This window comes from Silurus meridionalis, chromosome 18 (assembly GCF_014805685.1).
Source record: "Silurus meridionalis isolate SWU-2019-XX chromosome 18, ASM1480568v1, whole genome shotgun sequence".
In the NCBI taxonomy this organism is placed as follows: Eukaryota; Metazoa; Chordata; class Actinopteri; order Siluriformes; family Siluridae; genus Silurus; species Silurus meridionalis.
Genome location: NC_060901.1, coordinates 7,621,768 through 7,636,951, shown reverse-complemented (window position 1 = coordinate 7,636,951; position 15,184 = coordinate 7,621,768). Strand labels below are relative to the sequence as shown.

Genomic DNA, 15,184 nt, shown 5'->3' with positions numbered 1-15,184 from the left:
CATATATGTCTCATTTTAGTCATGTTTTCCCTAAAGGGTGATTAATTTTGCAGTGAAAACTATAAATTATAATCAGCTGTGCCACAGATTTGAGCCACTCCCTCTCAGAAATAACACTAACTCCATTCAGCCCAATGTTAAATGGGTTAAGATCTGCTGTTGACAACAACTAAGAGCCAATAAGCTTTTCTGATAAGAGGCAAATGCTGAAAATCACAAGCAGCATGAGCCCAAAATCTCCAGACACATGCACCACATATAACACATGAAATTTTTTTATGGCATTTGTTTGGCACCGAGGCTCATCAGTTCTTAAACCAAATCTTTCCTCTTATTCCTTTTTACTTCCCCTTCCCCTGATTACTTAACTGGCATGTTCATTAATCATAAAACTGCAAGCTAGAAATATTCAGATTGAGCAGAACTGAAGACTTTGTGTACTCCATTCCTAACCTTCACATTCACAGCTGTAAGATAGAAATGTTTGAATTTCTTTCCCTTTAATCATAAAATTATAGTAAGCTGATTGTACTGAAAGTAAACGATTTGGAAGCTGGAATCTTCTATTAGCCACACATGTTTAAAACAGCTGTCTGGGGATCATCTAAACAATAGGCAACTAAAACTGAAGTTAGCATTTTATTTAATCAATATAACTATGTTTAGATGAACTTGTACTACAGTGTTGTTAATTTTCTATAACAACCACGCTTGGAGAGTAATGCCAGCTGTTAATTAAAATGACAAATTTCTATTAATGTGCTCTTTCAAGTGCCTAATTTTTCCCATAGTGTCCAACAAATATGATCAATAAAAAAAATAGTTTTTCAGCAAAACACTTTCCAGCACAGGCTCTCCCTTTTAGTTATGCTATTATAGCTAGCTACATTGCTGTATTATAACAGGTAGAAGTTTAGTAGTAACTGTTTTTACCACATCGTTATATTCCTTTCCTAATGCTACCGTAATTTTCTGTGATCTCATTACCTAACATTGACAACACTTCTTATGTAACCCTTTATTTATCAGATTATGGTTGTTATTGGTTGAATTTCTCAATTTTTAAGTATTTTTGCGAAACTGCATTGATGACATTAATAATTTAACAACACATTTTCATTCTTATCTCCTTTCTAGTCTTTTCTTTTACAGTTTTTCTTGAGTTCAGCCAACCTTTCTGTTTAGTCTCAAGTTCTTGACTGTTTGTTGTGTCTAGTCACATGTTAAAGAATAACAAACTGCTAACCCCAAATTTAGCATTCTCCCATTTCACAGAACAGATAAGTCATTATTAACAGATGTTATTTTGCCCGCTGCTAATTTGTAACTGATGTTTACCAACCTTTACCTACAGTACGCACAAATCCTGAGAATATGTAGTTTATTAGGCATTGTGATACGTTTTGTGATTGTTTTCTGCACCACATTCTTAATCCGAATATTACATTTAAACAGGAAACTGTTTATGACTTTTTATATTGAAACATAATTCATATTTTCATAAGACACGTTGCTTGGAAAATTAGATAAATACTATTACAACAATAACATCAATAGTAATGTTGTTGAGGTTGTTTCAATATTGAACAGGCAGATGTTTCACTAGTCATTGTTAGGAAACGGGATTAACTCGGGAAATAGCCAACCATAACCTGAAACACATGTTCATATTGGCTTCATGATAATCTAACAACATTTAAACATAAAAGATGAAAATTAGCTTATTCTTCCAACAGAGACAACAGCGCTTAATCTAATAAAGAGTATGAAAGCACTCCACTAAACTGTTATTTTTAGTTCTTGTTTCTTTTAACTATTGGGGAAAGGTGTTTGTGTGCTGATTTTGCTGTTCATGCTCTAAATGACTCATTATTTTCAGATGGAACTCATCATGTGTTGTTTTGGACAGATGGGGTGTGTGTATGTGTTGTGTGATTACTCCAACATCCCTGCATCCTGTTTGCCCCACTGATGATGGGTCATCGATAGAAAAGACAAATTGCACCTCTCTTGCGTTCCAACTTCCCCCGGACTTTCTCATTCCCATACGGTGCCTTTTTAAAGCACTGATTCCTGATAAGCAGCGTTACATGGCTCTGATAGACTTCCTTCTCCTCTGCTTCCTCTGGCCGGAAGCTTATTGCGCTCCCCCGCCAAGTTTCATGGGATCAGTTCCTGGGATCACAGAGGGCATTTCAGAGTTCAAAAACCAGTGTCCTTTAATTACCTACAAAAATAATAGTGAAATGTCTGGGTTTCTTTTTTTGTTTTTTTTTACTACAATCTTGTTTAATTTTTAAATCAGATCTAATCGGGGCAGCAATCCTTACAGTAGTCCTGCAAATAATTTAAAGCAAATTACATTCAAATATATAAACAATAATACTATTATTTGACAAAGACATTGTTTGGTAAGAAGAATTATTCTCCACTTTCTGTTATTTGGAACAACCAGTAAGCATGGAAAAATCTTCAGTAAAGAGACACATATTTAGTTGTTAATTAGGAACAAAACAGCAGTTCGTGTTCTGCAGATGCATTATTTAGCATTACATGCAACAGTTCCTGTTATGAAAAAACATTCTTCCTCCTCTTCACTTCAAAGGATTCCATTTTCTCACACCATCATTTTAAAACTGGAAATTGAAAACAATAAGGAGATTGAAAAAAGGAATTAGATTGTTTCCCTTGGCATTGCTAATTCCACGGAAGAGCCTGCTTACACTGCATCATGACATCAGATCCTGTATGTGTTCCTGATTTAGCAACAAGTTAGGAAATGAAAAACTACCGCTCTTCCGCTTAATGGCAGTGATTTTACGCATGAGAATGCCTATATACCTGTTTTCAAGTAATTATTAGTTTTTGTCTTCATGGGAAAACACTGCAAATCTATCTGAGCTACAATTTAATAAGAGAGATGACAGGGGTGACATTGGCACAAGCGTGTGTCTGCCAGGCGTTGGTAATTATGAGGTATTCGATGCCTTAAGGACCGCACAAAAGAACATACCAAAGCATGATTAGCTTGATTTCTACTGTGAGATTGACCATAGCCTGAAAAGATTTCTCTAGCACATGTGCAATGTGTCAAAACTTGAGTCTTGACCTTTTCACAGCACAAACATCCCAAACAGAGCTGCATTATCTCTGAGTCTGCTGACGGATATGTGAACTACAGTGTGATGAATGAGTATGTTGATGGAAGCAGCAGAGGAAACAGCAAGAGTCATAACACGAATAACAATAGCAGCACTTAGTACAAATTCCAACAACATCCAAAATTCAGCAAAGGAGTGTTTTTTTAACCGTACACAGGGTAATGGAGGTTTTGCATGTTTAAGAGGCAGAATTTTCACGGTGCCAAATACATTCTGCATCACCCTTAAATATGAAAGAAATATGTGACAGACATTAATAACATAGGGTTAGTGTGCATTCAAATAATGTGGATGTGATGTATGTCTGTAAGAGTCAAAGTTGCACAATTGTCTAATTTTTATCTCAAAACATCCATTTATAGCTATTACAACACAAGCAGCAATAAGAACCAACTTTAAATTTGTGGATGTCACAACATAAATCATACACTATAGGAACAGTTTGTAGACAACTGACTATTCATATGTTTTATGTACATCCCATTCCACAATTAGCCCCTAATTTGCTGTTATAATAAATTCCACTCTTCTGGGAAGATGTTCCACTAGATTTTGGAGGATATTTGTGCTAAGGGCCTTGGTAACATTTTGTACTGATGTAGAGTGAAGAAACCTGAGGTGTACTCAGAGTTTCAATTCATCCCATAGGGGTTGAAGGATTGAGGTCAAATCTCTATAGCAGGCAATTTAAGATGTTCCACACCAGCCCATGTACACCAAACTTCTTCGAACTGGCTTTATGCACAGGGGCATTGTCATGTTGGAACCGGTTTGGGTCTCCAAGTTCTAGTGAAAGGAAAATGTAATGCTAAATGCATCGAAAGACGATTGCATAACTTTTTGGTAACCGTTTGGGGAAGAACCACATATGGCTGGAAATGTCAGGTGTCAAAACTTTTGTCCATATAGTGTAACTGATAATGGATTAAAATAATGTGGCATTCTTTAATATATAAATTAATAAATATTGGTAATTGTTGGCAAATTGCTGTGGTATAAAAGGAAAAACACTGGTATTGGAAAATTCTCAATAAAAATTGTAAACTGCACTTCAGACTGTATCACTACCCCATGATGGATTATTTAGTCATAACTAGACACCAGTGTTTTATTAAAACCCTTTTACTACTTTTATATGTGGATTAACTAATTTTTTCCAATCCTACCATCAATAAAGACTTAGATCAGTAAATCTAAAAAAAAATATGATGGTAAATCCAGGAAAGCTCAAATAATAATATTTTTCTTAAGCAGATGATTTTCGTATTCATAAACACATTTGGCTCAAATCTATCTGGGCTCTACACTGCGAAAATGCGATTCAAACAGAGAACACAAAAGATCTTTTTGGATTAGATTTCAAAGGAAAGATTAGATATGTGTGCCTGGGATCTGATATGGATTAATATCTCACATATGTGAAAACTGCTTTGGGAAAATCTGCATGCTTGTGTTAACATGGACATATCCGTTTCCCTTTCATTCACCCTTAGTTTTTTAACCCTGTTTAACTCAAACTTTATTCTGGCATATGTTCTGGGTTAGAGTTAGAATGAATAAATAATATCAGAAAAGATAGAAACCAGGACTTGCTTATGATTAAATCATTATTATATAAACAAATACAGATTCATAAGCATGACAATGTTTTTATTTGAGAAATGGCATTTTAGACATGTATGCACTAAATAAAATATAAAATAAAAAAATTGGAAGTGTAATTAAAACAATAATAGTGCTACAATAAAATAGGCTTTATAATGCACCAGGCTCCTTCATTCCGACAATAGCGTAACATCTGGGGGACAGGAGCGGGTTGAAGAGCTGCACCAGGGCGGAGTAGAACACATTTTCCTGTTAAAACATATAATTTAATGTACAATTAATATTTTAGACAGGCACATGGACATGTCTTTATCTGTAGATGAAGGTCAGTCATCAATAGATTGTCCCAGGCTGCTAAAAAGCTGACATATTGCAGTATTTCTTTACCTGTTCCTTCAAGTAACACAGACGGTCCAGCAGGATAAGACCTTCAATACATGGAGCCAATATCACCTTTAACTAAAAGGAAAAACATCAAACAATTTCCTTTTTTTTTGTGTTTGCTTTTCTAATATACGGTAAAGTTCATCTAGTTTAAGTATAGTGTATCAGTAAAGATTTATTTACAAAACCACATGCCTGCTATTTCTTTGTAAACACAGACAGAGTCGTCTTTCCAAACTTTAGCGACAGAATTGGGTTTGGAATGTGAGCTTGATCTGCTGTGTTTAGACATTTTTTTTTATCATGCACAATGCTGAACTTTTACTTTATTGGTTTTAGAATATTTACAATACTAAATCTTTTGTTCTTTTCTAATTTTAAACTGGAAAAAAAAACATAATTTCTTTTACTTTTTCACCACAGTGTAGATACAGTACTTTAAGTACTGTATCAATCCAGGCTAAAATCCCTGAAATAGAGCTCACCATGTTGAAAGCCACCATCTCACTCATCCTAGAGATGTACAGGTCATGGTAACTCTGAATCACACTGTCTGTGAGCTGATGAAGAATCAGAAAAAAAGAAAACTTGGATGTCAGAAGCAAACCCTAAAACCAACCATGGAAAATGCATAAAAATTGCATTTAAACTGGTTTGCAGAATAAAATTCAGTTCGGTGTAACTTTCATCCTTCGAAATAAACATAAAAGCTCATTAAATGTTCAGTTTAGGAACAGAAATATAACAGGATTATTATATAATCTAGATTATAATACTGTAAATCTGGCAAAACAGGTTTAAGGGCTTAAATTCAAAAAGGAAAAAATGGTTGTTTGTTCTTTTCATTTTCACCACTGCTGACCTTTAATTCGTCCAGTTCTAGTTTCCTGAGAGCTCGTCTCACGTAGTCCACAAATGAGGACGCTTTGGAATAAACGTTTCCAACTCGCCTCTCACTGCCAAAAAGAATGATGCGATGTGCCATTGGTTGCAAGAATTATAAAATGGGTACAAATAAGCCATGTTTGCAGCTGTTGTAAAATCCGAAATTATTCAATATTCGCTCAAAATAAACATGATGCAAATGTTTACACTAAAATGCATATATACATAAAATCTCATATTATAAATACCTCTTATGGGCATCATAGTGATCCTGTAAAATAACATGAAGAACTGCCCGGTAGAAAAGCGATTCCATAGGAAGCTGGGAAGAAGAGGTGAAAAAAGTAATAAAAAAAAAATATATTAAGTTTAAATATAAATGGCAATTAATTATAAAGGTATAAATATTTATATGCTTCCCCTCGGCTGTAAGGCTAAGACTGGTATTCATTATAGTTCTTTTTACTGTCACACTAAATCTCTTTTCATTTGTTTAATGGAACCATGAATTGATTTAATGAGTATACTCACCCCTCCTCCAACTGTCACCCTCTCCATAGCCTAGAAACGAAAGAAGAGAAAAAAAAGGATAGAAGCTTGTTTTCTAACCCACATGGTTTGTAAGGTATTATGTCACCGTGAGTGGATCAGGAATCGGTCAATAAGAAATATGGACATATCTTAAACCAAGTTAAAGGTAACAACTTATGTTTATTAAAACTTACGAGACATGCAGACATTCTGGCATTCCGCCCACAGAAGCACGCCTGCTCCATGAGATATCGGCTCATGGGAAATCCATACACACCACTTTCACACTCTGGTCACGGTAGGCAATTCATAAAATAGATATAGAAGATAATCAGAATGAACAAATCGCAGTTTATAGTTCAACTGTTCCCATGCCTCAAAAATGTAACGTTATAATCAGGAAGCTAGCTTGTAATACATTATTGCTATATTGTAAAAAAAAGGGCTTGAAGGTCAAGCCCAGCTTTTGCTAAAGAGTCTGGCACATTTGATTTCTCGTTATAATCTGAAGTATAGTGAGCCAATCTGACTGTAATATTTATGGTGCTGAAGCACAAAATATATTAAACATTCATGAGAAACTTTGTGGCATGCAGAATGGGATTCCCTATCCAATACTTCATATGACTCCATGAGATGCTCCACTCTATTAGATGCTCTAGATGCACCATGAAACAGTTCATCAAAATGTTCCATGAGCTGCAACATGAGACAGTCTATGAAATGCTCCATCAAAGACTCCATGAAACAGTCCATATGATGTTCATATAATAAAATGTTCCAAGAGACAATCCATTAGATGTTCCATGAGAAAGTCCATAAGACACTCCATGAGATGCTTCATGAGACAGTTCAGGAGATGGTCCATGACATGCCTCATATGATGCTCCAAAAGATGCTCAATTTAGATAATAAAATGTGCCACAAAGCCATGGAGAGTCTATTACACATTCTATTAGATGGTCCCTTATATTCTCCCTAAGTTGGACCATGTGAAACACTATGAGATACTCTGTGACGTGCTTCGTGAAACACTCTGTAAGACGGCCAATAAGACATTTAATAAAAGCCATAAGCAAAGTAGAACTGAGACTTCTTCTACTGTAATACAAATCAATGTCCTCAAGCCTGATATTATTTAAACTGAGTAGTTTCGTTGTACAACTCCTTGAGAGGCTTTATAAGGTCAGGAATAGCAGAAATGTGAGCTGAACATCACAGCACTGGTCTCATTAACTTCGCTTTCTTCTTTGTTGATGTTGTTGTTGGCTCATCTAAAGCGGTGCTCACATTAATGGAATTAAGTTGTTTTAGTAAAGACAAAGCTGCTAATGGCAGAATTTCTCTCAATGCAGTATAAAATCCTTAAGTTTTAACCCAGAAAGGGCAGCATCCAACCTGTTCAACAAGAACCAACAATAACCAAATGGCTGCTTGGGTTACAATCTTTTCTATTTTACCACTGTAGATTTTCCACACTGTTAATGTCATTGTTGTTATATTAGTTTAATGTGTAACATTTAAGCAAAATATAAGCTTAAATAACAGGTCAGCTTATTTGTATAGAGAAGTCTGGTGTACCTAATAAAGCATGACTGTTTAACAGCCTTTTAACATTTAATTTGTCTGATAAGTCAGTATATATTAAATGAATAGTAAGATTATGAAATTCTGGATCAAGAATGGAAACCCTGCATCAAGTATTTCAACATAATCACATATTATAAAAAAGAGTTGGTCCTGATTACTGGATCACAGCCACTTGGCTCCTAAAGTAACTGCAATGCTGTATAATTGGACTCCTTTAACTGTGTGTGTGTTCAGTGCTGAAAAAGCTCATACCATGTCCATCTTCATCAAATTTCTCAGAGAGGAAGTGGTAACAACAGCCCACGCTGCACACGGCCCGAAGCTCCTGTTTGGCTTCAAACATGCGCAGGGTACTAGGAGCCAGATCTCCACATGTATGCAAGCCCACCATGACTGCATCCTGAAAAAGTGAGAAGCCGAGAGAAAGACAGAAACAGAGACCGAGTGAGAGCGATTTGATTTAGTTGTCAGCGCACAGCGTTTGCCTCAGAGGAGCAACAGCGAATGCACCTGAATGTGTCATTCCTGAGCCCCTTACTATTATATCACATTAGAGGTTTAGATGTGGTCACATGGGTGGCACAGATAAGCAGCTATCATCTTTCATATAAGTCATAATATAAGTTGTCATTGTCCTCTAATCTCAAAATAAGTCTTTTGTGGTGAAATTACCAGCATTGCCATCTCACATCTCTGTTCTCTGAATCTCTCATTCAAAAAGATCAAATAAACCAAAAGTCTTAATATGCAACCAAGAAACATTGCCACATGCAGCTTTCCACACAAGCCCTTGTTTTACATGTTCCACCCTTTCAGAAGGTTCTAAGCATGACCTCAACCTTTTAATCACATAATCTAAACATTGTAATTAAGAGAAAGTCTGCTGAAAGTCTGCTTTTGCTGGTGGAACATTGGCCAAACCTTACCTCCAGCTCGGTAATAAGTTTCCTGAGCTCTGTTTCGGCTGTAACGTAAGACGTCAAAGGCGAATACAGGTTTTTGTTGTCACTCTTGCCTTTTCCATTCCGTGCCTTCCTTTCGAGGTTCTCTCTCTTCCTCCTCTCTCTCTCTTCTGTGCTCAGCTGGCTGGGGGGAACCCGAGGGAAGGATTGCTCCACAATATCGGGTGCCAACGCTGTGAAAAAAGGGTTCTCTATATCCGTATTTGTCAGTTCTGATGGTTCTCTGGTCCCACTCAGGTCTGAGGGAGAAGTATATTTTTGATCTGGTGATAAAGAGCACTGTGCTTCGGCCATGTCTATTTGCTCTCTCTCTTTCGCACCATTCTTCTCCTCCTCTTTTTGCATTTGAAAAGTGGGAATCTGATGGTCTGGCATTCTCTCTTCTCGTTCATCAGCATTTTCCCAGCTGTCTCTTGTTTCTTCATTTGGAACTTCATGGTTGCTACTGAATTGTACATGCTTTTGGTAGGCTCTGGAAAACTTCTTCAGTTTTCTGTTTCTCTCTTGAGCACCACGAGTGTTTGTGCTGGAGCAGTCGATGCCAAACACCTGCAGGTTGTACTGCATGGAGAGGAAAGAGCACAGGTAACCTTTACCTGAGCCCACATCAATAACCTGAGAAAAACAGAGGATAACACAGGTATAAAAATAATTATTAAATACAAAAATAAAGTAAAATAAAAAATAAGCAAAGGTTAATCTTCCATTTTAGTGCATAATTTCTTTTCCACTATGTGAATTGTATGTGTTTTTTCTGGTTTCTTGGTTGCAAAAAAACGGGTAGGTTTCATTTTTTTATCAAGATTTCATAGCAAAAGAAATTAAAAATTTTTAAAACCTATTTAATTGAATCACCATATTATAATAATTAAGAACTACTTCATTGGTATACTACTATACACATCTCCCTGCTACTTAGGATATTTTAATATTTTAATATTTAAAATATATTTTAATATTGGCATTAGTGCCTGTCAAGATAGATAAACAGATCCCTAGATTCATCCCAGAGCAGCACTAAAGCAATTTTCTAATTAAAAATGGAAAGAGAATAAATATATAGATATACAGTGTATAATAAATTATACAGTATAAGTATATAAAGAAGAAACAGATATGATATGTACAGATATGATATGTGATGTGGTAGTGCAGTATAGTGTTTTGTGTAAACACTGTTAACATTGCTGATACATTAGCAGATTTGAGGGGAATTAAAGCTATAGTGAAAAGGCCTGCATTCTCTTTCACACAAACTGCATCCACGTTCCCTGGAGGTAGACCCTAGACTGGCATTTTCTGTTACAGTAGGCCAGACATTTCTGAGGACATATCCAGGTTTAACCCTAAACCAAATGCCCTAAAGTCAAAAAATTCTATTAAAAAGCTTCTTCACACCAAATGTCCAAATGTGATTTGGACTGTCCTGATTACAGGAGGTTTCTTACCTGTTTGACTTTGCAGCATCTGGATAAAGCAGCCACCACTTCAGCCATAGCGGGCACCTCATGAGCTTTCTTAGAGCTCATGAACTCATCAGGTAGCAGAGGTTCTTCTGACATTCCATCTGAAACACAACACACACATTTACATTCACATTCACCACCTATCAGGCAAACATAATAACATTATAAGATTATAACATAATATTGTGTTGCTTTCCATTTTGCTGCCAAAACAGTTCTGACCCATCGAGCACTAACACCATTATCTTCTTCAGCAATTTGAGCTACAGGAGTTCATCGGTTGGATCGGACCACACGGGCCAGCCTTCGCTCCCCACGTGCATCAATGAATCTTGGCCCCCCATTACCCTGTCGCCGGTTCACCACTGTTTCTTTCTTGGACCATTTATGATAGATACTGAACACTGCAGCCTGGGAACACCTCACAAGAGCTGCGGTTTTGGAGATGCTCTGACCCAGACGTCTAGACGTCACAATTTAGTCCTGGTCAAACTCACTCATAGCCTTACACTCGCCCATTTTTCCTGCTTCTAAAACGTCCACTTTGAGGAAAAAATGTTCGCTTGCTGCCTAATAAATCCACCCATTAACAGGTGCCTTGATGAAGAGATAATCAGTGTTATTTACTTCATGAAAATATAATGTTCATGTCATAATGTTATAAATTGGGTTGAAAGAGGCAGATGTAGAGGACAGGTGGGTATGGAGACAGATGATCCGCTGCGGGGACCCCTAATGGGAGAAGCCGAAAGAAGAAGAAGAAGAGGAATGTCATAATGTTATAATTTTATGTCTGATCGGTGTTTACTACATACATACATCGGTGTATGTCCTCAGAAATGTCTGGCCTACTGTATATACATACATATATATATATATATATATATATATATATATATATATATATATATACACACACACATATATATATATAAAAAAAACCATAGTTCCTAGGAAAACATTGGATTTTGCTTTTTTGTTCAAAAGCTTAAGGGCCATGAGGCTTTTATACTGCACTGAGAGGAATTCTGGCATTTGCAGATTTGTCTTAATTAAATGACTTACTTCCAATGTGATCACAGCTTTAGAAGAGCCAACAACAGCATCAACAAAGAAGAACATGAAAACATACTGTATGAGACCACCGCTATGCGGTTCAGCTCACATTTCTGCTATTCCTGACCTCACGAAGCCTCTCTTAAGCGTTAAGTTTTTAAACAAGATTCATGCACACGTAAAGGAATTGCACAATGATGTTACTCAGTTTAAATAATGTCCAGCTTGAAGACATTGTGATTTGTGTTTCTGGAGCAGTTTATGTGGAAATTGTACAGGGACAGTAACCTTTGGTGTCTCGCCCCATCACTCTCAGCGTCTCCATCAGTCTCTGCCGCTGCACACAGACTCCCAGGCCTGGCAAAGAGTGTGCTTTGGCCGCTCTCAGCAGAGCTGGCACATCCACGAGCTTCTTACTAACATCACAGAACCCATAAGTAGTGTTCACTATAAAATGAAGACAATAAAAAACACAAACACTGAGATCAGATAAGCATTTAAGTCAGATTTCCTGCACAAATTGTTTAATATTTTATTTTCCTTGTTCCTTTTATTATTTTATTGTTTGGTTGTTGTTGTTGTTTTATAGCACCAGCACACCATAACAAATTACTTGTACAAGCAACTGATGATACTTGGCAATAAAGCTGATTGGACTGTGTATAATATCAGTGGGTTAAAAAGTTGAGCTTGCCTTTTGGCGCCCCCGTGCGGTCACAGCCGGAATTGACAGCGGTTAAAACCTCCTCGGGATCCATACCCATGTACGCACGCCACACATCGCGTGTGTAGAAATCTACCGTGTGCGCGTTCGCGATGCGTAATGCCACGGAAAGGAAACCGCGCACCTCGTCGATCTTTTTCTTTAACGAGTCAAGAGACATGCTAGAAAACGCCATAATGCACTGAAACACGCCAGAACGGTTTCTGACATATTAGACACGCAGCACAACGATGACGTTTACAGTTTAACAGACAGAGCTAGTTGCTCACAGATACAATATAAGGTATAACTGGCAAAGATACTGAAGCCAATAAATATGAATATGTAAAATATAAAATGTATTTACAACATATTTGTTTAATGCTATTAAGTCTCTATCTGCAATGTGATTATTTACCGTCCCACTTGATTACTAATGTCTGCAGGCCACACCTACGTCATAACTATGCGACATCTCACGGCATGGTTTGACTGTGTATGTGTGTTTATGTTGAACATTCAGTGATTTGAACTATTTGGAAATGGCACCCGTGAATCCACATTTAAAAGGAAAAGCTTCATTCAAGGGGAAAAACACGAAGATAAATAATGCAGATCGCCATCCGTCAGCGGCTCATAAAAAGAAGAAAACATGGAATCCAGGGAATAAGTTTTTTCAGGGAAGTTTACAAGAAGGTATGAATTCAGTGTTTATTTGGTTTTGGTTTGAGTTGGTTTTTTTGCCAGGTTGCAACCAAAAGCATTTTATTAGATTAATTATAACACTGTCAAAATAAACTGTTTAGTAAATTAAAGTAAACTTATAACCAGTCATCAAATAGAGCTAAATTGTAAAAGTGTATTATTTCGTATAAAAATTACAACATATTTACCACCTGTAACATCTATATGAAAATTAAAAGATATTACATAATATTTATGCTTTTGATGCATATTGAAAGACACATATTGAATTGTGGATTGTGCTGTGCATTTACATTTTTAAGTAGTTTTGGAGAGTCCATTGTGTTACTTCTTGGGTAGATAAAGTGTTCGGGGTTTTATGTCAGTGATCAAATTAATTTTTTTTTTCTTTTGTTCATTGTGTAACAGTTGTATAAAAACATTATTATATAATAAAAAATATAACATTGAAGAATCCTCCCAAAAAACTATAAAAAGTAGCAGGATCCTGAGGAACAGTTTAAGCCTTTTTGTTTGCAGATCTAATTTAAAGATAATTTGTCAATATTGCTACTGTTAATATTAATAGCAATAATATCAGAAATACAAGAATATATTTTATGTGATAAAATATTTCTAAGTTACACACCAACATGGCCTTGCTCATAAAATGCTTTAAATGCATTAATTTAATTTATTTATGTTTATTATTGTAGGGAAGGGCTTTGCCTTCCAGAGGAAGCAAAAAGTACAACAAGAATACAAGAAAATTCTGCGAAAGGAGAAATGGAGACTGAAGGACTCCAAGCCGAAGCTAGAAGAGGAATACCCAGAGCATCTGAAGCACCTTTACTTGGCCGAACAGGAGAAACTGATCAAAGAGGAGCAGCTGAACAGAGCTCGTAGGAGGAAAGGAAGAAATGTTGATGCAGAAGAAGAGGAGGAGGAGGAGTCTGTCCTTTCTAACTCGGTCACAAGCCCTGAGAACTCTGCTGCTTCATTTAATAAAGAACCACAGACATCACTGATTGAGAGGTCTGTCTTCAACAAAACTCGTACTCGTATCCACTGTGCACAAAAATGCCAGAGGTGCAGATATGGTTATGGTTTAGCTCTAGGGTTTACCTTTTTCATTTTAAATCAGTCATAATTTATTATTTTACTGTGATTCCTGTTTTTTTTTTGTAATTAATGAAGTGCTCTGCAGATTTGTCAACAATTGAAATAGATTTTTTTATTACATTATGGTTAGATTTAAGCCATATTTCTGCAAAGACGAATAATTAATTATCAAAACCTGCATTTGAGTTCAACCAAGTGTTAAACCTGTTCTAATATTTTTATATAGGTCATAAATGATGCCCTTTAGTTGTAGCAAAACACTGTGTTTGTATATTAACATTTCCATGATGTGCCAACAGTTCTGTTCAGGATCAACTCAGGAAAAATAAATGGAAGAAAATGTCTTCTAACCAGAAGATGATCGAGGAGTATAAAAGGAAAAACGAGGAGCGAGAACGGAAAAGAGAGGTGAGGAAAATGAATGGTTTAGTACATGGCTTCTGTGTTGTTAAGCTCTGCAGCATAAATACATTGCACTGTTGACATTTTAGGAATACTTGAAAGACAAAGCACAGAGGGAGGAGGCTCTGAAGAAGTACAAGGAAAAGAAAATGGCCACATATCAGCTCCTGAAGAAGAAAACCAAAAAGGGTCAACCAAACCTAAATCTGCAGATGGAGCTGCTGCTTCAGAAAATCCAGGCTCAGCGGAAATAACCGGAACGCTTGCAAACTTAGAACTTTGGCAGACATTAAAAGAGACCTGGAAATGTGTTAAAATTACACAGAAAAAAGATATGTGCAGCATGTCTGGATTACTCTATCTGTGATTCTTACTGTACAAATCAGCAGATGGTGGTGTCCTTTTTGTCTATGAACTGCTTAATGCAGTTGGGGTCAAATATGTAATTGTTTGATTTTTTATTTCTTTAATAAATGTGCAGTTTATTATAATTTTATGATGTCATATTTTATGAAAATGAAGCTACCTTGATTTGGGACAATGTGTGTGCTTTTTGTCTGTTTGGCAATAAAACTACACTTACAACTACAAAACTACACAAATTACACGAAGTGGAAGTTTATTTGCGTTAAA

At 36.3% G+C, this 15,184-nt stretch overlaps 2 protein-coding genes across 3 annotated transcripts; one reads left to right on the top strand and one right to left on the bottom strand.

The window, feature by feature from the left end:
- Positions 1 to 4,794: 4,794 nt before the first annotated feature.
- mettl25 (methyltransferase like 25) lies at positions 4,795 to 12,539 on the bottom strand. Its single transcript, XM_046874315.1, has 12 exons — positions 12,335 to 12,539; positions 11,929 to 12,087; positions 10,567 to 10,685; positions 9,083 to 9,733; positions 8,409 to 8,556; positions 6,761 to 6,855; positions 6,567 to 6,596; positions 6,284 to 6,357; positions 6,013 to 6,106; positions 5,636 to 5,710; positions 5,154 to 5,225; positions 4,795 to 5,015 (listed from the first exon to the last, which is right to left on the bottom strand). Exons 1-12 carry the CDS (start codon positions 12,537 to 12,539, stop codon positions 4,917 to 4,919), a joined length of 1,821 nt encoding a protein of 606 aa, XP_046730271.1. The 3' UTR covers positions 4,795 to 4,916.
- ccdc59 (coiled-coil domain containing 59) lies at positions 12,507 to 15,156 on the top strand. 2 transcript variants are annotated; one of them, XM_046874317.1, is made up of 5 exons: positions 12,507 to 12,647; positions 12,867 to 13,039; positions 13,744 to 14,062; positions 14,449 to 14,557; positions 14,641 to 15,156. In XM_046874317.1, exons 2-5 carry the CDS (start codon positions 12,886 to 12,888, stop codon positions 14,803 to 14,805), a joined length of 747 nt encoding a protein of 248 aa, XP_046730273.1. In that variant the 5' UTR covers positions 12,507 to 12,647; positions 12,867 to 12,885; the 3' UTR covers positions 14,806 to 15,156. The 2 variants fall into 2 exon arrangements, with proteins under 2 accessions (XP_046730273.1, XP_046730272.1); XM_046874316.1 differs by lacking the exon at positions 12,507 to 12,647 and having other exon boundaries at positions 12,804 to 13,039.
- Positions 15,157 to 15,184: the final 28 nt, after the last annotated feature.